This window comes from Triticum urartu, chromosome 3A, assembly GCF_056163025.1.
Source record: "Triticum urartu cultivar PI428250 chromosome 3A, HENAU_Tu73, whole genome shotgun sequence".
Lineage (NCBI taxonomy): Eukaryota > Viridiplantae > Streptophyta > Magnoliopsida > Poales > Poaceae > Triticum > Triticum urartu.
Window position 1 is genome coordinate 457,312,798 of NC_141875.1, and position 20,912 is coordinate 457,333,709.

Sequence of the window (20,912 nt, forward strand, 5' to 3'; positions counted from 1 at the left end):
AATGTGAAATACTGTAAAACCGTGGAAATTATATGGTCCGGGCGAGGATATAGGGGATGTGCTAGAGTTGCTCTAATCCTCCGTCGTCGCCATTGACATTCCGAACTCACAGGCTCAAAAAAGTTCATTTTGTTTTGTTTTGACAGGGCGTCTTGCAAAATGCAAAATTCGCAGGAAGAGCCATTGCATTGCATCACCCGCTCCCTGGCCTTAGCCGCACTGACAGACGAGCCCAGAAAAACATGGGACCCACCTATCAGTAATTGTAAATCTGTGCCTGAGACTGACATCAGTTGCCCTCCCCGTAACCCTCCCCTCGACTGGCCGCGCCGCCGTACCCACAGCCGTCTGGACTCTGGAGGCTGAGCGAGCGAGACCCCCAAAACCCTCGCTTAGCACGCGGTCTGCGATCGCTCCCCCCTCCCCCAAGATGCCTCCGTCGATGCCGAAGCGGCGGCGCGGCGTTGCCGCCTCACCCCGCTGCCGGAAGAAGCAGAAACGCCTCGACGCCATCTGCGACGTCGCGCCGACGCCTCCCCCGGGGGGCGGCGGCGAGGATTCCGACCCGGAGTCCGTCCGCCGGAGCACGCGGTCACGCCGCGCGCCGGTCACGCTCGACACCTCGCCGGCCCCCTCGCCCCGCCGCATGAGGCCCCGCCGCGGCGGGGGCGTGGCCGGGTCCAGTGGGAGCCCACGGAGGGGAGGCAAGGGTAGGGCACGGGGCCAGGCGGTTGCCCGAGTAGTGGACGGCGAGGAGGATGAGGAGGACGGCGGGGGAAATGCGGCGTGGCGCTCGCGGCTGCGGGATAGGGCAAAGGGGAAGGCCGGGGCGGGGAGGCGAGTGAGGACCCTGTGGTTCCAAGATGAAGACGAAGTTGAGGAGGGGATTAAGGAAGAGGGGGGCGAGGAGAGCGGAGGTTTGTCATCGCGTGGGAGGGAAATCAGAGATGGGGAGATCAATTTAACCATCGATGTTAGTGTACAAACTCACGAGGCTGTTGAGGGTGTCACTGTAGTAGAAGAGGAAGGTGAGGAAAAAGGAGCAGGGGAGGAAGGTGATGAGTATGACGAGGAGGAAGAAGCAATTGGTGCGGGAACTGATCTAGACGAAGGCAACATGGAGGAAATGGGGGAGGAGGATAGTTTGCAGGGTGAAGAGAAACCTGAACAGTTGGATTCACCTGTACTAGAAGGAGAAAATGGTGATGAGAATACTGATGAGGTTGAGTTCGGCAATTTAGGGGGGAATGAGCAGCTCTATGTGCACCATGGGCAGATTGCAGCGAGCAACCTTCCTGATGAGCAGCCAATGGAACTTGATGGTCCTGATGAGCAAGTGGAAGAGGTCCAGCAGGATGAACAGATGGATGCCCCAAATATAGTGTTGCCTGAGGAGGCTCTGAACGAGAGAGTCGGAAAATCTCTAGTTTCAGATGAAAAACGAGGAGTTGTAGATGTTAAAGAAGGAAGGAGGTGTGGGCTATGTGGAGGAGGGACTGATGGGAGACCACCCAAGATTGCACTGCATGATACTGCTGACAGCGAGAATGAAGCCTATGAGGGTGCCATGCCTTCAGAGGAGCCCAACTATGATATATGGGATGGGTTCAGTGACGATCCTGGATGGCTCGGAAGGTTACTGGGTCCAATACATGATAGATTTGGGATTGCCCGTGTCTGGGTTCATCAGAATTGTGCAGTTTGGAGTCCCGAGGTCAGTTCCTGCAATGCGTTTCAAATTCTTATGTGTTTGTTTGAATGTGTATGTTGAGTTACTTCTTTCTTCTGTTGCTTATTATTGCTGTTCTTTAGCTCTATTTAAAAAAAAGGAAGGCATGTAGCAATGTCCTAGGTTGTGGGTTTGTACATCCACCTTCTCATGGCCTCACCCAAGTTAGTTAGGCTCACTTCCTCAATAACCCCCTCTTTATCACCATGATTGTATTTCCTGAAAATAGTATGTTCCACTGCATGGTTAACTGGTTATGGATCAGCATTGGTTGCTGTGGATTACTTACTGAATTCCAATAGAATGTATTGCCAATAAAAACAGTTGAATGCATCCATATACACCATGTTAGTGATGCTGAGATTTTTTTTTTTTTGGTGTTAAATTTTAGGTTTACTTTGCTGGTTTGGGGTGCCTAAAAAATGTAAGGGCAGCACTTTGCCGTGGAAGGCTTCTGAAGTGCAGTCGGTGTGGCAGACCTGGAGCAACTATTGGGTGCCGTGTCGACCGGTGTCCAAAAACCTACCATTTGGTAATTACTTTATGCTTAGGCTGCGCTTCATCATTCTATTATTTCTCTTTAATATGTATTATTCATCTCTCCATCTCTATTCTGTAGCCTTGTAGTCGAACAGAAGCCTGCATATTTGATCACCGGAAGTTTCTTATAACTTGTAATGATCATCGACATCTCTTCCAACCTCAAGGAGATAAATATGCTGAACTACTCAGGAAGATGAAGGTAAAGAAGATGAAGGCCAATATCAGAAAGTTGTCACATGATGCATGGAGAAAGGATATAGAGGCTGAAGAGAAATGGTTAGAGAACTGTGGGGAAGATGAAGAGTTCTTGAAACGTGAGGGGAAGAGGCTAAACAGAGATCTTTTGAGGATTGCACCTGTTTACATAGGAGGTTCTTCTGAAAATGACAAGGCGTACCGTGGTTGGGAATCTGTTGCTGGGCTTAGCGATGTTATTCAGAGCATGAAAGAAGTGGTGATACTCCCTCTTCTATATCCTGAATTCTTTAGCTCTTTAGGTCTTACACCACCAAGAGGTGTTCTGCTGCATGGTCATCCTGGTACTGGTAAAACACTTGTTGTACGGGCACTAATAGGGGCATGCTCTCAGGGTAACAGAAGGATTGCTTATTTTGCTCGAAAAGGTGCTGATTGTTTGGGCAAGTATGTTGGGGATGCTGAGAGGCAGTTAAGACTTCTATTCCAGGTAGCTGAAAAATGCCAACCTTCTATCATATTTTTTGATGAGATGGATGGTTTAGCACCTTGTAGATCCAGACAACAAGACCAGACGCACAATTCAGTTGTAGCGACTTTGCTCTCGTTACTTGATGGCTTGAAATCACGTGGCTCCGTTATAGTAATAGGGGCTACTAATCGTCCTGATGCTATAGACCCTGCACTTAGGAGACCAGGAAGGTTTGATCGTGAGATATACTTCCCGCTCCCCACCCTAGAGGCTAGGTCTGCCATTCTTTCGTTACACACAAAAAACTGGCCTAGTCCTATTTCAGGCACATTCCTCTCAGCTGTTGCAAGCCAAACTATTGGATACGCTGGTGCTGATTTGCAGGCAATTTGTACCCAAGCTGCATTAAATGCTCTGAAAAGGACTTGCCCATTGCAAGATATCTTACGCTTTGCTGAGAAAGGAACTGAACATGGACGACTTCCTCTACCATCAATCGACGTGGAGGAAAGGGATTGGCTGTCTGCTCTTGCAGCAGCTCCCCCACCCTGTTCACAAAGGGAAGCAGGGATTGCTGCAAATGATCTAGTTTCCGCTCCTATTGATTCCTATCTTTTACCATGCCTTCTTAAACCATTACTTCATCTCCTTATTTCCCTCTGTTTGGATGAACGGATCTGGTTACCTTCGTCTCTTCTGAAGGCATCTTCCTCTATAAAGGAAGTGGTGTTTTCGTCTATGGAAAAGAACAATGTACCTCACACTTTCTGGTCTTCCTATCTTCCCTCTTTGATACAGCAGAAAGATATTGGAAAAAAAATTGTATCAATCTTGTCAAGCTATGGTCTTACAGCATCTCAACTAGGAAATCATGGTTCAATGTTGTTAAGTCAAAACAAACAACATGAGAAGTTCGATGACCGCAGGTTGAGTTCCACCTGTTCTCTGAACAAAGGAGGGTTAGCATATAAGTTAACAGGTTTTCGAGCTTTAGTTGCTGGAGCACCCAGATCAGGCCAACAACATCTAGTCCGTTGCCTTCTTCATGGTTTTGTGGGTCAGACTGTAATACACAAGCTTGATCTTGCAACTATGGCACAGGAGGGAAATGGTGACATCCTTAATGGATTGACACAAATTCTGTGTAAGTTACTTTTATTTCCATTTAGTTCTGAAATGTTGACTAAGAAATTACCAGTTAACTTTTCGTCTGTATTTTTGCTGTATCTTGAGTGTTAATGTTCTTTGCCTGTGTATTTTATTTTTCATTTTGTACTGTCTATATGCATGTAACAGAGGCTGGGGATGAATAAAATCTCCACCATCTAAAAAAGGTGACTCGTGAGTATGTGAAATTAATGCTCACTCAGGAGTTATCTGTATAAGAATCGATGATAAGTCAACAACTTCCTTTAGGCTTAAATTTGTTAACTTTGCAAGCAGATTCTGTCATTATGAACTTTTCATGGTGCTACTGTTGCTGGCTGCACAGTAACTGTAGCAGCATAGAGAACACTGCCATTTTCTGCCATGACTTTGGATTAGTATTCTCTGCAGTTATAACGCAACAACATACTCTGTCTTGTCTAAACAGGTTTGGATGTTACTTAGAAAGTAGGAGCTTTCCTGGATGTAACCTTCAGTCATGTATTCAGGAGTCTATTTAAATAGACAAATACATTATAGAGAACTATCTTATTGGGCTTTACTGATGTGCATGCGCTAATCTTATCTGATATGGGCAGCCAGTCATCCACAACCAACCGACTTTTCGCAAGCACTGTGCAGTTGACACGTAGTAAAAACAAAAAACTTGTTTTATCAAGAAAATTAGCTATATGAAGATAGTCATGCACCTGGTGTTGGATCTTTCCACTGATCAAAGTTGCATTTTCCTGTGAAGTGTTCATCACATATTAGAAAGCGAGTTGAGTATGTAGCTAATATGTATCTACATTGGACAATTCAAGTTGTTTTATCCATTTGAGGTTGAATTCATTTCAGTTGAGCTGCACATTGCCAAGTTACTGAATATATGCACTGAAGATTGATGCACCATAGCAATGATGATTCTTTATAGATTGAATTTAATTCCAAGTTGCCAACCCATATCTGGCCTGATGTAAATTAGCAGACTTAGTTTAGCTGAACCATTATCCTCTTTTGGCCACATCATGTGAGTTTAGAAGCCATTGTCACACTATCCAAATTCCAAAGGCAATCAATGTAATGTTGTTTCAGTAACTTATGTTCCTGGAGGAGAGTGCCTTTATGGTTTTATATATAGGTAAACTATGTTATGCCTGATTCCTCTTTTAGTTGATGTCCAATGATCTATTGACTATCCATCTAGTACTCTATTAGTATCTTTCATTTGTTTCCAATGGATATAAGTGAGTAACCATAGTTTGTTTTTGCTTTTCCTTGACCAGTGAAAGGCCTACACCTTGGAAGGTGCATAATCTACATGCCTAGAATTGATCTGTGGGCAGTCAACACGGTCCATGAACAGGAAACAGAAGATCATGGGCACAACATGGGTACAAGCAAGTTGGCCTCCTCGCCAGTTGAAAGCATGCCAAAATGTTCAGAAGTTTGGAATACTTTGGTTGATCAGATGGGTTCATTATCAGCATCTGTATCCATAAGTGTTCTGGTAAGCTTCATCTCCACTCTTCATGCCATATTTCTTTTGACTTCCTTTTTGCTTGAGATTTTCTGTATATATGTATGCATTTCGTGCTGTCCTCCATAAAATGTCACAAAGGAATGTGCATGGTAAGTTCATGGCTAAAATACTGCATTTAAGTTCATTAACATGATGAGTACGCCTCTGAGGATTTCTAGTCATGCAATGTTATCACCTTGTTTGCATTTCTTTCTATATGATAATCTAAACTAAAAACAACTAAAACTGTTATTAAGAAAAGGATATTTTGTATTTATCTTTGTTAAATCATGCTTTTGGGCCTTACAACACAAACTTAAAATGACATAAAGGTTGTGATCAGTCCATGCTGCAACATATAGTTAGTTGAGAGAATCTTTACCAATCATTGTAAAATATTTCTGCTATGGCTCTTAGTTGATTACTGAGCATATCTGGAATTAATAAACAAAACCGTAACCTAAAAGCCACTGCATTGCCAAACTAACCCCAAATTTGCTCTAGAAGTTAGTAGCAAGTAGTTCGTAGCTGGGAGTGATTGCTCAAATTCAATTGTGCAACATTGTATAGCAGTAGTTCGCCCACGGATCTTAATAGCAACAATAGTGATGTGCTCAGTTATGTATTTGTTATTTGGTCTGTTTGTGCAAATGATAAAGAGCTGGTTGGTTCATTTGTTACTGCCTTGCTGGTTAATCTTTCATCTCATATTCATGTTGAACACGGTGAATGTTTTCACCATTGGCGATTGCCCATTACTATTTAGACTTGAGATTTAGTGGTAATTAGCTGACCTGATTATATATAAATGGGATATGTAGCTGATACTTCACTTACAGGCCACTAGTGAGCTGAAGTTCCAAGATCTTCCATGCGGAGTAAAGCATTTCTTCAGCACACATGTTGTAGATCAATGTCTTAGTTCTTCAGAACACACTGTACCAAGATTCTCTGTGAATGTTGACAGCTCTATTAGCTGGGACGAGGTGCTCGATTCATGCGCTTTGCGGTTATCACATGACTTAATTCAGCATCATGTTCAATTATTGCATGACAGAGCTCATAACAGTCGTGATGATCAGAAAGAAGTCTTTTCTCCCATGGAAATTAGTGCACCAGATAAATCAAAATCCTGTGAGAACCAGGAATCCATCATATTGGCGAAGTCTTCTTTGTATGTTGACAAACGGCCCTCATATCCTACAAAGCTGGCCACATGCAGTGTTCAGCTACAGCCATCAGCATCTGATGTGAAAGATAGAGAGGAAGATCCTGAGGAACTTGATTTTCACGAGAGTGTCTCAAGAAATCCTTCTAGTAGAACTATGAAGGGCAATGAAGCACTTTCTATTATTGCCTTCGGAATTCAGATACTGCAGCACCCGCAGTTCTCTAAACTCTGTTGGGTTACCTCAAAACTGCGGGAAGGCCCCTGCACTGATATAAATGGACCATGGAAAGGCTGGCCGTTTAATTCCTGTTTATTACATAGCAGTACCTCATCCAATAAATCATTATCTGAAGGACACAGTGTTGTTAAGGGCAAGGAGAAGTCCCTTTGTGTGAGAGGGTTGGTTGCTGTTGGTTTATTAGCATATAGAGGTGTCTATGAATCTGTTATGGAAGTCTGTGCTGAGGTGAGAAAGGTCTTGGAACTGTTAGTTGAGCAGATCCGAATTAAAATTTTGGAAAAGAAAAGTCGATATCGGTACTTCCATATTCTATCTCAAGTAGCATATCTGGATGACATCGTGAACAGCTGGGCGTACACCTTCCAAAGGTATGCCTGACGAATCAGTCTTATGTTTCTATTGATTGCTAGTATTGTTTCTTTCTTAAGTCAGGTGTGCTAGGCCAGCAAGATCATGTTGGTACTTAATATTGCTGATCCTGTGACGAATTTTACTGACCTTTTGTTTTCTTCCTTTTGCTTTCATCTACAGATTACATCCTGACACTAGGACAAGAGCATTAGGTACAAAGACAGCAAGTCTAGGAAAGTCATGCACAAGAGAGTGTGAAAGTACCAGTTACGCTACAGAAAGCAATGTACTGGCTGGTCCTGTTGGCGGCTCTACCGAGGTCCAAGACAATTCAGCCCAACAGTCACACGACCATCTGGTTGGCCCTGCTTCCTGTCCTAGTGAGATGCATGACAAGGCAGTCCAAGGTCCAGACCAACTTGAAATTCATAGTGTGGTCTGCAACATTGGTAATGATCATTTGACATCTATATCCAGGATGGATGCAGTGGAACAAGATCTTGTCTGTTCTGCTTCACCCGATGCGCCCAAAAGTGCTCTTACACCTGCAGATCCAGTAATAAATGATGGAGGATCTGATGGAGTAAACAACGGCTGGAAAATGTCCAGAGTAACCAATGGTAAAGAAAAATGCAAGCCAGATATTCAAAGATCTGAAAGCCTCTCTGAATCTGTTGAAGATTTCAATAATATGCAAAGGGCAGAAAATTCAAGTGCATGCCCAGCTGCTATGGACAATGTAGAAGTACCAAAGAAGACGATGTCTTCTGAATCTCATGGCAGTGGTAATGAGTTGCATACCAGCTTTCCTCTTAATGATGTTGGGTCAGGTCATCCGATTAATGGTCAAGTGCAAGATAGCATAAATAATCTCTCAGTTCCAAAATCTTCATGTCTATATGAATGTTGCTCCACATGCTTCCATGCTGTTTATAAGGTGTCTCATGATATTCTTTCAAATTCAGTATGGCCTAATAAGCATTGCTTAACCGTTGATGATATGCATGACATTCTCTCATCTTGCTCACTGAAACTACTAGCAACAGTTAGAACATGGCACAGCTCTCAAGGTGTAGTTGGCTGTAAAGAAGAAATTGGAAAAAAGCGTTATCTGCAAATCATCTCAGAGCATTGTGTTTGTCAGGGTGATGTTAGTTTTGTTTCAAGGGATTGTACATGTCACTTGGAAAGCAGTGCAGAGGCCGAAGCCAGTAATAAGGAGAGGCATTCTCTATGTGGACAATCATTAAGTTTTTTCTTTAAGGATGGTGTTTTGATGCCACAAGATCTCACTGCAGGGACCACACTTCATTGCAGCTTTAAAACACTATGTGTTTGCTCTCTACCTGGAACGATTTCTATGCTCATTCAGATCCCCAGTTGATGTGATCATGCGGGCAGATAAAAATACAATGTGTTGTCCAATGCTAAAGATGCCGCGGTTTAGGATTTTTGCTCTGAGCTGACCCACTTCCAGTTCTGTACATACCAAAAGATTAGCAAGTCTTCTGTTTCTCATCCTCGATGCAACTTCACGCTAGCCTTCTGCAAATAAATCTCCTTTATCGGTTATGGTTGGCAGGGGAATGCGGGCTTGCGTTGTCGTTGTGGGATATGGATTGGTTGAAGAGAAGTGGAGCAATTGATCTTCTGTTAATTAAGTGCCTCTGTTGTAGACAAGGACTGCTGTTACTGATGCTGGAATCTGTAGAACTAGATGAATGATGATGCCTTCTCAAATCTCATTGTATTATGTATTACAACTCAATTAAATGATCAAGATGAAACAAGGGTGACAAATATTAGCAGGTTTGGGTGTTACATTCAGACTGCTCACCGATTCGCTGGTATGCTTTGTAATGAGCAAATAGCTTTCAGCATGATAGTTCTGTATAATTGTGAGTCTGTTGTTATCCTGACATGAGTGAAATTAAGAGTGCTGTTTTTCGTTATTCCAGTGGAGTTAATGTTTGGCAACAGAAATAATTACTAACATTATCTGTTGATTGGTGATGACTATAACACTATATTTAACAACATAGAGAAAGCAGTGAACCTTAGCTGTCAGTAAGAAACTCTACCAGATGTTCTTTGATGGAAACAATGACTGATGGGTTAGAATCCCATAGGCAACCTTTATATGCAATGGTTAGGTTGCAATATCAGGCCAAGTGTGAATACTGCCACCGTGCCAGTTACCTGCCATATCAATGCAGTACATTGATTGTGTCAGGGGTTATACCTGACCATGGCTTAGGGCAACTCCAACGCATGACCCTAAATGGTCCGGCCGCGTCCGTTTGGGGTTAAACAGACAGAAAAGGCGGCCCAACGCGCGGGAGCAAACGGACGAATGTCTGTTTTTGGTCCGCTTTCGACCCATTCCCGACCCAAATTTTGGCCGCGCTTGCGTCGAAATGGATAGCGCGTGGACAGGCGGGACGCGTGCCCTTGTCCTCCCCTGGCCCGCCCGTCGGAGACACACCCCGCCTGCTTTTCCTCCAATTCGCCCAAAACCCTCCCGTGCCCCCCCTCTCCCTTCCCTCCTCCATGGCCGGCACCCCGATGAATCTCGGCGACCCGGCCACGGCCGCATGCCCTTCGGCGAAGAAGGCTCCCAAGAAGCCGTGGTCGGAGCTCACACCGGTGGAGCTCACCAAGCTCGATGCCGAATCAACCAAGAGGAGGAACTGGTTGCCAAAGGTGGCGAAGAAGAAAGCTGCTGCCGGCTACGCCGCCAAGTCACGAGCCGCGCAGCACCAGGCCGACGCCGACGACAAGGAGTCCATCGTCGCCAAGGCGCACGCCCTCTTCATGTTAGGGTTGTGTCGGCCCTCGCTGGCCATTCTCTCGGTCGTTGCCATGGCCGCGGCTAGCAACGTCGACCGTTCGTCCTTCGCAGTACCGGTCCCCGAGCTCGTCCGTCACGCCGGAGACGCCCGTGTATCGTGTGCCGCCACTGCATGGCCATGGCCAGACCCGGTTCTCCATGTCGCCGGACGGCAGCGTGGTCACGCCGGCCACGCCCGCAGCCCTCATCGACCTCAACGTGACGCCGGGGTACAGCGGCGCTAGCCAGCCGTTCGACGGGACGCAAAGGAAGCAGGCCCGGTTGATTCCTACGACCAACATGGCCGGTTGGCCGGCGCCCCTAAGTTGTCGTTGAAATGCCACTGCCGACGCCGATAGTCGATGACCCTGACTACGCCGCATTCATGGAGAACATCATCTTCGAGGGCCGTGGTGAGGCCTTCCACGTCGACGGTCAAGGCCAAGCTTTCGATCCCGCCACGGCCGAAAGCCAGGATGCCCGCGGCCAATATGGTGACACCCAATTCGCCGGCCATGATGAAGATGAGGACGGCCATGGCAACTCATGGCATGAAGATGATGACATGTATTGTGAAGATGAGGAAGAAGAGGTCGACATTGCGGAGGAGCCCTTGTTTATCGATGAGCTCACCCAAAGGGCCGAAGCACAAAAGAAGAGGCAAAGCATTCACACGGGATCATACACCCAAGAGGGGGACACTTTAATTTGCGAGAGTTGGATGGAGATAGGCCAAGATCCCATGAAAGGTGCCGAGCAAAAGGATCTGTCTTTTGGATGAGAGTTTACAAAACCTTTCATGAGCGAAGAAGTTTGCCCCCTACCAATTTGCGAGCACCCGCGACATCAACTCAATCCAAAAGAGACGGGGGTTCATTCAACAAGAGTGCAACAAGTATTGTATCACGCTTGAGAACGTCGAAGCCCATCTCGTGAGTGGCCTAGGCGTCGGTGACTTGGTATGAACCTCTCTTTTTTCATCTTGTGTCCTTTCATCTTGGCACGCCATTTATGTTTCATGCATCTTGTGTCCTCCCATGTTACAATTGTGACCACATCTTTGATTGTGTAGGCATTCCAATCTTTGGAAGCCTTCAAGGCCCGACACAAGAACAAGCCATTTACTCTCACGCATTGTTGGTCGCTTATCAAAGATTGCCCCATGTTCAAAGACCAATATGCCGCTCACAAGGAGGGAAGGCGGCCGGGGCTGAGGAGGGAGACTTGCTCAAGAGGCCGAGGGGCAAGACCAGCTCGAAGGCCGACGAGAAGCGTGATGCGGCTTCCATGGCCTTGCAAGCAACTTTGGAAGGCATGATGAGTCAAAAGGAAGTGAGGGAGGAGAGGAGGAGCAAATGAAGATATACCTAGAGCTCCAAACGAAGAAGCTTGACATGGAGGAGGCCGCGAAGAGGAAGCTTGCATTGAGGAGGCTGCTCAACTGATGAAGCTCAAGATCAAGGTCACCAATGCCGACACCAAAGCAAAAGAGGTGGCACTCGCGATCATGAGTGTCGACAAGAACATGTCACTGGAGAGGAAGGCTTGGTTCGCGAACCGGCAGAAGGAGATGTTTGCCCGAGACAGCCTGAACTAGGTGAGACCTCGGCCGTGGACTATGGCCGTTCATTTTGAAGGCTGGCTGGTGTGCTGGCCACTGGCTTTGTTGCTGGCGCCAAAAACTTGTTCATTTTGAAGGCTGGCTTGTGTGCTGGCCGCTGGCTTTGTTGCTGGCGTCAAAAACATGTTCATTTTGAACGCTGGCTAGTGTGCCGGCCGCTGGCTTTGTTGCCAGCGTGAAACTGGAGGGTGACCATTCTGTAGGCCGCTGGCTTTGTTGCCGGCCGGCATGTACTGGCGTGAACCGCAACCGCGGCCGCTGGCATTAGCTACACCTTTTGTTGCTTTCAAAAATTTGCATGCAGGCGGACCAGATGCGGCCGCGCGTTGGGCGCACGCCCGGCGCATCCACAATCCGGGTGGACACTGCCCCATTGCCACCCCCAAACGGACGAAATCCGGACAAAACGGATGTCCATTTGGCGTCGTGCGTTGGAGTTGCCCTTATCTCTTCGAAGCTAAGAAAGTTCCACTGGGTATTTTTTGTTGGACCAGGGGTAGCTGCGATTTGCGAGGTAGGATATAACTTGCCTACGCTATTAGGATCACTTCATAATTTTGTTAAGTGGACTGATTTCAGACGCTGAATTAGTACTTGTGCAAATACTGGTCAGGATTACTAGCAGCGTGTAGCCATATTTTGGGTCTGGAGACATAAACGAGCCAGATATTATCCAGCTAGTGGCCAGTCTGGTTTGCAGATGGTCTCTTTGAAAACAAATTGAAATTGGGATTTGAATCAAATATAGATTAACAGTGGCCGATGTACTAGAGACACTGACTGGGATAACCAGGGAAGGCAGTAACTACTAACTACATTGTTATTCCTGGATTTTGAATCCTGATTATAACTTATAGCAGACTGCTATTTTTCTTTTCTCCCTGATGCATTCGTGCCTCCTGGTTATATGACTGGGTTTGATAGTGAACTTGCCTGGGCAATATGTCAATTAGACTACTGACTATTTTTCTGTTGGGAACCTTGATTCACAACTGGATAACTACCGTTCTGAATATGCCAGATGGCATGGCTGTGAGGAACTGGTTAGAGATAGATTGGAATGAGAGAATAACTATAGATTAGATTTAGGACCCCAATAGCTGGGGAACGTTCGCTGGGAAGGGTTGGCATTTCCAAACGTTTTTCCTGGCAGTTTAAGTTATGTGAAGATGGCAGTTTCTTCAGAAGAGCATGTCAGTTTATTGTGTAGAAGGCAATTTTTCCAAGAAAACTGCCACCGCTTGATCATGATCCAATGGCTGTAGGGGTGTTCGCTTGGAGCTCCCTCCCAGGGAACATCAGCCAGTTAACATTACCGTAGATTTATTGTTCTTGCTTGATTCTCAAACCTTACATGACATGCACTACTCCCTCTGTACCATAATGTATGACGTTTTAACAGTTCAAATGGTACGGAGGGAGTATAATATTTCCTAACTTGACACCCAGGGTGTTGTACTCTAACTAGGAAACCCTCTAATATGAGTATCTGAATCCATACTTTCCTAATACGTACTGTCCCGAATTCTATATGTGCAGAACTCCTTGCTCGAATATCATTGGGCCTCTCCTTCCTAGTTCAAGTTATCTCATCTTTCCTAGTTCAAGTCGTCTCCTTCCTGAACTCTTCCTAGCCAACTCCTTGCTTGGATATCATTCGGCGTCTCTTACCTGTACAGAACTCACGTGCCAATTGTACACCTTGCCGGCTGGCCGGCCACAATACATGTGATGCTGCTTTGAGGCAACGTACTCATGTCCACAACATTTTCACACTATGTGTATTACCACAATCTACAGTTGCCTGTAATGTTCCTCTCATGTTGTCCACTTGCTTTGTTTCTGTTTGAACGGGTTTGAGCTGTCTTGAGCTATCACCGGCACTGGCTTTCTTAAACCAAAGTTAAACTAGCTAGGTAAGTTAATATGTATTGAGGAACCCCAGTTATTGTTCTTCTTGATGCAAGAAAGTAGCTGCAAATTTTCAGCAATGTTTTTTGGCAGGTGCTTTATCTTTTCCTATATGACTTGCAGCTCTTTCTGAATGAACTGTGTAATTATAATCTGATATTTTGCAAACCAGGTTGTGAGGGTTGTAACTTGTATGAGGTAAGTGGAATAAGGTATCTATCGAAGGGAGCACAACCTTTAGACCTTATTGTGAAACAAACTAATGCTTCTGACTACATTCCCAAGGTTTCCTGAAAAAAAAAAGATCGTGTAAGGGTGTTGCGCCTTATGGTGGATCATCAGTATAACTGTTTGCTTCTAATAATGGAAAAACCTGCGTATTCTTAAAAAAATATAAATAAAGCTTAAAGCCCTTCCAGCTTTTCTACCAGCAGAATGTATTTATCATTTGGGTTGATTAAGAAAACTACTCATACTGCAGCATAGCAATTCAGCTTAAGTGATGCCTGTTGGGCATTACAGATATGATTAGGACAATGTGTACTTTATTTTCAAAGTGAGAAGGGAAATGGCATGTGAAAACTGGAAAGCATTGCACGACACAATGGAGGGTGCAGATTTCTCATGACATGATTAATGATGTTTAATTTTTCTAGCCTTTGGCAGATATGTGCAGCCTTTTCTACCTACAGAAGGTTGGACAATATGGTTGCATATCTGTCATGGTAGGAGAAATGTGTGATTTATCTAACAGGCCAGCAAATTAGGTTGAAGGAGAATCGCTAGTGCCATGAGAAGAGTGCCTTAAATTCAAGTAAGTTTTAGCTTATCATCTCAGTAGTTTTTGTATTAGATTCTTACTTTCGCAATCTTGTGATAAGTTTCAAAATAAGACATACAAGAAATGGCTATTTTTTTGTAGTTATTTCTTTCAACACTGGTGTTTTTGCTGTACCTTTGTCGAACAAGCCATTCTATTTGCAAGACGAAACGACGATACCAATGGGATGTTTCTGTAAATTTAGATAAAGGTATAGCCTTTTTATACGCAACACTCTGCTAGAATAGTAACTGCACCAAATCAAGATCGTGTTTCATATTTCTGAAGTGTTGCTGTTCTCCAAATCTTGTGTCAGTTGCACTTTGCTAGACGAGTAACTGCACTAAATCCACATGGGCTTACAAAATCTTAGCAAGTTAGCATAACAACTAGTAGGAAACATTGTGTTATTCTGATTGAATTTGGAAGCAAGAACTAATAGCTTTACTTCTGAGTTAGAGAAACTTTCCTGTGCAACTTAACTGCAATTGTATCCTAAAGAAAATTTAAATTTTAATGCTCTTTGAACTAGAGTAACACGCAAAAGGAACATTGGATGACACATTGGATGAACTGGCCGGTGTGCCAGTGCGTGCAACGTGCACACATTGTGATACAAGATTGAACATCTTGTATGTCCTGGAGCCCGATTTGTAGTCGACGAAGACGATGGGTTTGCCAGTCTTCGGGCTTGCCTGGAAATGGCTTCACTTTCTTCATGAACAGACAACTGAATGTGCGAAGAAAGCTCACCACCGGCTTCCTGGCTGCCATGCCAATCTTTGGACGGCGTCTTTTCGTCGAGGGCTTATGTCAGCGCATAGCTCAGGAGAAAGACGGCCGTAGAGACCTCCTCGCCCCAAAACTTCGTAGGCATGCTGCTTTGCTTGAGCATGCTGCATGCTGTGGCCACGATGGTTTGATTCCGCCGCTCGCTGACGTCGCTTTGCTGCGGTGAGTGTGACACCTGCGTGGAGTGATGCCTCTACACACCTTGATGTGTGCAATAGTCGTTGAATTCGATCAACATGAACTCACCACCGTAGTCGGTTTGTAGCTCGGAACTTGTTGCTACTTTCTGAGTTCTACAACCTCCTAGAAGCGTTTGATTGCCATCGGCGCTTCGCACATTTTGCTGCCAATAACACCAGCCATTGAAGCGGTTGTGGTCGTAGACAAGGAAGAAACGCTTGCTGTCGGGACCTGCTGGTGGGCTGGGCCAGAGAGGTCGCCATGGACCAAATCCAGAGCACTCTCATGCTCTGCTCTTAATTTTACCTTCGCCAGGAAGCAGGAAAGACGAATGCGGCTGCTTGGTGAGGATGCAGGTGTCACAGAGGTGGTAGGCTTCGAACCATCTATATTGATGTGCCATCTGCAGCTGATGTGGCCGTACCGTTCGTGCCACCGCCAAGGAGTGTCATCCTGACAAGTCGAGAGGCTGTGTGGCATTCCTCGTTGGACCTTGACAAGTGTGCATCAACCCCCTCTTGGTTGCCATCTTTGGGCCTTTCTCGCTCAAACTCTAATATACAACCGTGAACTATGAACCGTCTATTTTACAACCTTAAACTTTCAAAACCGGACAAGAAACAACCATTGGCTGGTTTTTAACCGTGTCTGACTGGTCAACAGCCCAGTCAGCCGCCATGCCAACCATGCTTCTGAATTTGAGTTTTGTTTCTATTTTTTTCTTTCTTTTTTTGCGAAAGTTGTTTCTATTTTTTTTCTGTTCGGAAAAACTTCTTATACGTTCCCAGATTGAATATAAGGGTAGTGTAGATTTTTGAGATTTTTTTGGAATTTTTCTGGAAACTTTTTTTTGGGCCAAATTTTGTCCCAAATGCTCCTAAATTTGAATTTTTCTTCTAGTTTTCTTTTTCTGTTTGGCAAAACTTCTTGAAACTTTCCCAGATTGGATATTTATGAGAATTTTTTGGAATTTTCCTGGAAACCTTTTTTTTGGCCAAATTTTACCCAAAATGCTCCAGAATTTGAATTTTGCTTGTAGTTTTTTTTCCTGTTCGAAAAAACTTCTTGAAATTTTCCCAGATTGAATACAAGGGCATTGTTCATTTTTTAGATTTTTAAAAATAATTCTGGGCACTTTCATTTTTTGGAAGCATTTAGCCATCAAAATATGGTATAAGTCACTTAGGTCAAGAATTTTGTAAGTCACTTCATATGTTCAAAAGACCAAAATATCCGAAAATGACACATAATTCAAGAAGTTAGGTCTCACACATTACAACATTCTCACACATAGCTTCATGACATCCCTTGCCCCATCTCTGGTAGCCTATACTGCATCGTACCGACATGGTTTATTATGTGCCGCAAAATTACAACAGCCTATACTTCATGGTGTTATATATAGAGTGCAGGATCGGTACAGGGGGGTTAAGTCAGTTTGTATAAACCTGGCAGCCCACTAGTGATAGACAGCATTACAAAACAAAGTTTGGCACTGCTAATCTTGGCTTAGTGCCTGAGACTTTACATCATGTTCCCTGGCTACTGGCTTATGAAACTGTAAAGTAAAAGCAACCGGTATGGAAGAACATAATGCACTATTCTATTGCAGATCCATATCTAGAAACTACTACTTGCAGAGCTCAATGAACCGACTTCTAACTCTTTTAGCATTATAAATAATTTATACCAGACACAGTATATCGCAACGCATTATCAAACTAATTGATCCAATTTGAACCGACCATTATCAAAACAGTTATATCATGATGAGTAAAATTGTCATACAAACATAAAAGAAAATACCGCGCTTCACCTAATTCCCCCCTACCAGCCTTGCAGCCTGTGAGGATACCAACCACAATTTGAATAAGGCAATGCAGAAAATCTGGAGAATGGATCTAATCTTCCCAATTCATGACATAAGGTATACACTGCATAGATAATGGCATAGCTGTTTTTTTTTTCTCTTCTGATGCCTTGTTCAGCCTGCTTTCATGCTTCTGGTAAGATGCCATCAAAAGTATGCAGGATGATAGTCTTCATCGTCGCATTCCATGAGATTTCTAGCAATTTGATCCATTGTTGGCCTCTTGCTTCTTTCATCAAGGCATGAAATAGCTATCTTCACCATAACTGTTGCTTGCTTGTGATTGAAATGCCCTTTCAGTCTAGCATCCACCATATCCAGGTCAGCCCCATTAGCGAGCATCTGTTTTACCGCCTGAACAAATTGCATGAACCCCATCTCTTCTCCGCCTTCTGTTGCCCCACTGGGAATTTGCATCAAGTCCATCTCATCTTTGTCTGCTGTCACCCCGCTGGAAACCCTACTCCCAGTGACAATCTCTAGAAGCACAACTCCGAAGCTGTAAACATCTACCTTTGCATCGATTGGCAAATTCATCACCCATTCTGGCGCCATATAGCCCGTTGTGCCTCTCATCTGAGTAAAATTTAAGCTAGAACTATCTCTCTCAGAGAGCTTGGATAGTCCAAAGTCTGCTATTTTGGCTTCGAATTCTCGTGTCAGCAGTATATTTTCTGGCTTTACATCACAATGGACAATCCATTCGAGGCATTCGTGATGCAGGTAAGCAAGGCCTCTTGCTGTCCCCAAGGCAATCTTGAACCGTTGACCCCATGAGAGCAGTCTTTCAGTGCCTCTGCCATCAAAAAGGTATCTGTCCAATGACTCATTCTCCACAAACTCGTAGACTAATAACCTGTGTTGGCCTTCTGAGCAAAACCCATACATTCGTACCAAATTCATGTGGTTGATCCTCCCAATGAGAGTTACTTCTGCCCAAAATTCCTCTTCACCTTTTCTAACATCTGTAAGCTTCTTTACCGCCACAACCTTCTTGTCTCCGAGTATTCCTCTGTAAACTACTCCATTGCCACCCTTCCCTAGCTCTTCTTTGAACTTCCCTGTTGCTTCAACCAACTCACGGTACGTAAACCTCCTGAACTGGCTTGTTATCATCTTGTAACCTTCCTCCATGGACTTGGGTATGTTGTGCATTTTGAAAAGGAAGTACCATCCTGTCATGATAAAAAGCAATTCAACTGCCCCTAATATAGCAGCAAAGATGTAGAAGTATGCCCAGCTTATGCTGTCAGAGTTTTGTATGTATGCATCTGCAGACACTACCATAACCTTGGATCTCTCCGGACTGCAGGTAATACCAGGATGATTGGCGGCTGGAGATGTTGAACTGACACTCTTAGGAAGTTTGAAGTAGTTGTCTCCTGGGAAGTATGGATAGACCTGGCCGTTGTAGAGCACATTTTTAGTGTAACATAAACCCTCTCCAGCTTTGTATGTGAAAGATATGCACAGGCAGCTCTCCAAGCAAATCCGCTGGCATTCTTCGAGGGAGATTGACTTGTTGGAAGTGAGATCAAAGCCGTAAAAGTCACCATGAGGAACCTTGACGAATTGAAAATCCTCCTTTGGTTGCCCGCATTGGATGCTGAACGTTGGCGTGCAGCCTCTGTCCCAGTTCTCGGGATCAACCATCTTATATCCTGGAGGACAAGTGCATCTGGGACGGCCTGCTGGTGAGTACTCACAAATTCCATTCTTTCCACACAATCCATGCACATAACAGATCTGCTGTACACCCTGCCCTGTGATACTCCAGTTGCCACTTGATGCATTCAAACTGTACATTCTGAAGTTCCCGTCGTAGTCGATGGTGATCCTTCTCTGGATCCCCAAACCCGAGTCCGAGGCTATCATCTTGAACCCATCGCTCGACAAGAACTTGCCCTCGCGGTCCAGGACCGCGATCTTGCTGCTGTTGAACCGGGTCCGGCCGTTCTGCAGTGCATTGTAATCAGGGCTTGGCCAGTATATGCTTGTGATGTCGGGTCCGTTGTACAGGAGGCGTAGGACGTTGTCATTGTCGAAATAGAGGACATGGTAACTATCGGACTGGGAGACCAACTTGTTTGCTCTCGTCAGACGCTGCGTCGGGAGCAAGGTGTTGGTGGGCAAATCGAAGCTCTGCCATACGGTCTTACCGGCCGAGTCGTTGATTACGAGGTTCCCGGTGTCGAGGAGAGCCACTGTTGTGTGCTTGCCCCAGCTCGTCCTGCTCTCCCATGCCGTGGAGCCATTGACGTCGGTGAGGACCAGGTTGCCCTCACGGTTCAGGGATATCCTGGAGCCCTGGCCGTTCACCGGAGAGCGAGGATTCGCCGTCCAGATGACGGTCTTGTCGGTGGCGTGCGTGAACCAGATGGAGAAGTAGAAGGCGTTGGTGCCGTTCCCGGACGGGTAGAAGCCGCAGGAGAAGGTGGTGTCTGGCGAGACGAGCAGGACTTTCTCACGATCTACTTGCAGAGATGTGCCTGTGCTTATGGTGCTCTGCCATGGGGACACACAGGAGCAGAGCAGAGTGGAGAGCAAGGGAAGAAGAAGGGCTACTGGGTAGAAGAAGAGCCTAGGCATCTTTCTGGTTGTTGGAGGTGATGACAGACAGACAGACAGGGGAGTAGGCTCCTTATGCAGCCTTTGCGGGGCTCTTTCAGTGGGGTTCCTGTCCATCTCGTGACCAGCATTGTGTACTGAGCTACTCCCTCCATTCGGAAATACTTGTGTTAAAAATGGTTGTATTTAAAACTAAAACAATTCTAGATACAACTATTTTTAGGACAAGTATTTCCAAACGGAGGGAGTACTATCCATTTGTTTGTTTATGACCACGGAGGTGATGAGTGCGTCTGCTGGTCTAGGAATCTACGTATACTGTTTTCAGTGTGTGATCTTGAGTAGTAACTTTCTCTGACCCAGAAAACCACTGGCCTGATCTGGACAAGATAGGAAGACTGAGAGTTGCGCTGGCCCTTTGCTTCATCTCCAGCGGCTGTCGTCACGGCGGAAGAGCAGCAATCTCGGTGCGGCGGCGGCGGCTCGGCCTTCTTCGGTATTTTCTTGGCTGGCACGCGTGTGCGTCTGCGTGTCTCTTCCCTTGGCCTGTGCTGGGCTGTAATCCTCTCCCATCCTTGTTCGGTGGATTCGCCGCATGGTGCCACGGTCTGCCGAATGCAGGTGGAGGCAAGGAATTTACACCAAATATCGCTTTCATATGCGGTCCACATGGGTATCATGAACGCATGAATATCCATCATGTGCTGTTTCTAGGTGACCACTGACTCGGCCATGTCCCTCTCGTTGCGATTACAGTGCTGCTCAATAACTGTGGTCTTTAATTTAGTTAGTCTTCAAGCTTCGCAATTGAATGTCTTCTACAATGGTTGAATCATTGTCATCTGTTCATACATGGCCCCGTGTGGTCATCTCTGATGGCTATCGTGCATCGGTTTGTTATTTCAACCAGATATTCTATGGCTGGATTCCCCTCTAACTTCTTTTATAAA

General features: G+C 45.3%; 2 protein-coding genes across 2 annotated transcripts; one reads left to right on the forward strand and one right to left on the reverse strand.

Moving 5' to 3' along the window:
* The first annotated feature begins 293 nt into the window (after positions 1 to 293).
* On the forward strand, positions 294 to 9,322 carry LOC125544357 (P-loop containing nucleoside triphosphate hydrolases superfamily protein). The gene is made up of 6 exons (XM_048708014.2): positions 294 to 1,714; positions 2,121 to 2,261; positions 2,349 to 4,083; positions 5,372 to 5,595; positions 6,447 to 7,387; positions 7,551 to 9,322. The coding sequence occupies exons 1-6, from the start codon at positions 431 to 433 to the stop codon at positions 8,752 to 8,754; spliced, it is 5,529 nt and encodes a 1,842-aa protein (XP_048563971.1). The 5' UTR covers positions 294 to 430; the 3' UTR covers positions 8,755 to 9,322.
* A 7,849-nt stretch (positions 9,323 to 17,171) lies between these two features.
* On the reverse strand, positions 17,172 to 20,133 carry LOC125544356 (putative receptor protein kinase ZmPK1). The gene has a single exon (XM_048708013.2). The coding sequence runs from the start codon at positions 20,077 to 20,079 to the stop codon at positions 17,542 to 17,544; it is 2,538 nt and encodes an 845-aa protein (XP_048563970.1). The 5' UTR covers positions 20,080 to 20,133; the 3' UTR covers positions 17,172 to 17,541.
* Between the last annotated feature and the right edge of the window lie 779 nt (positions 20,134 to 20,912).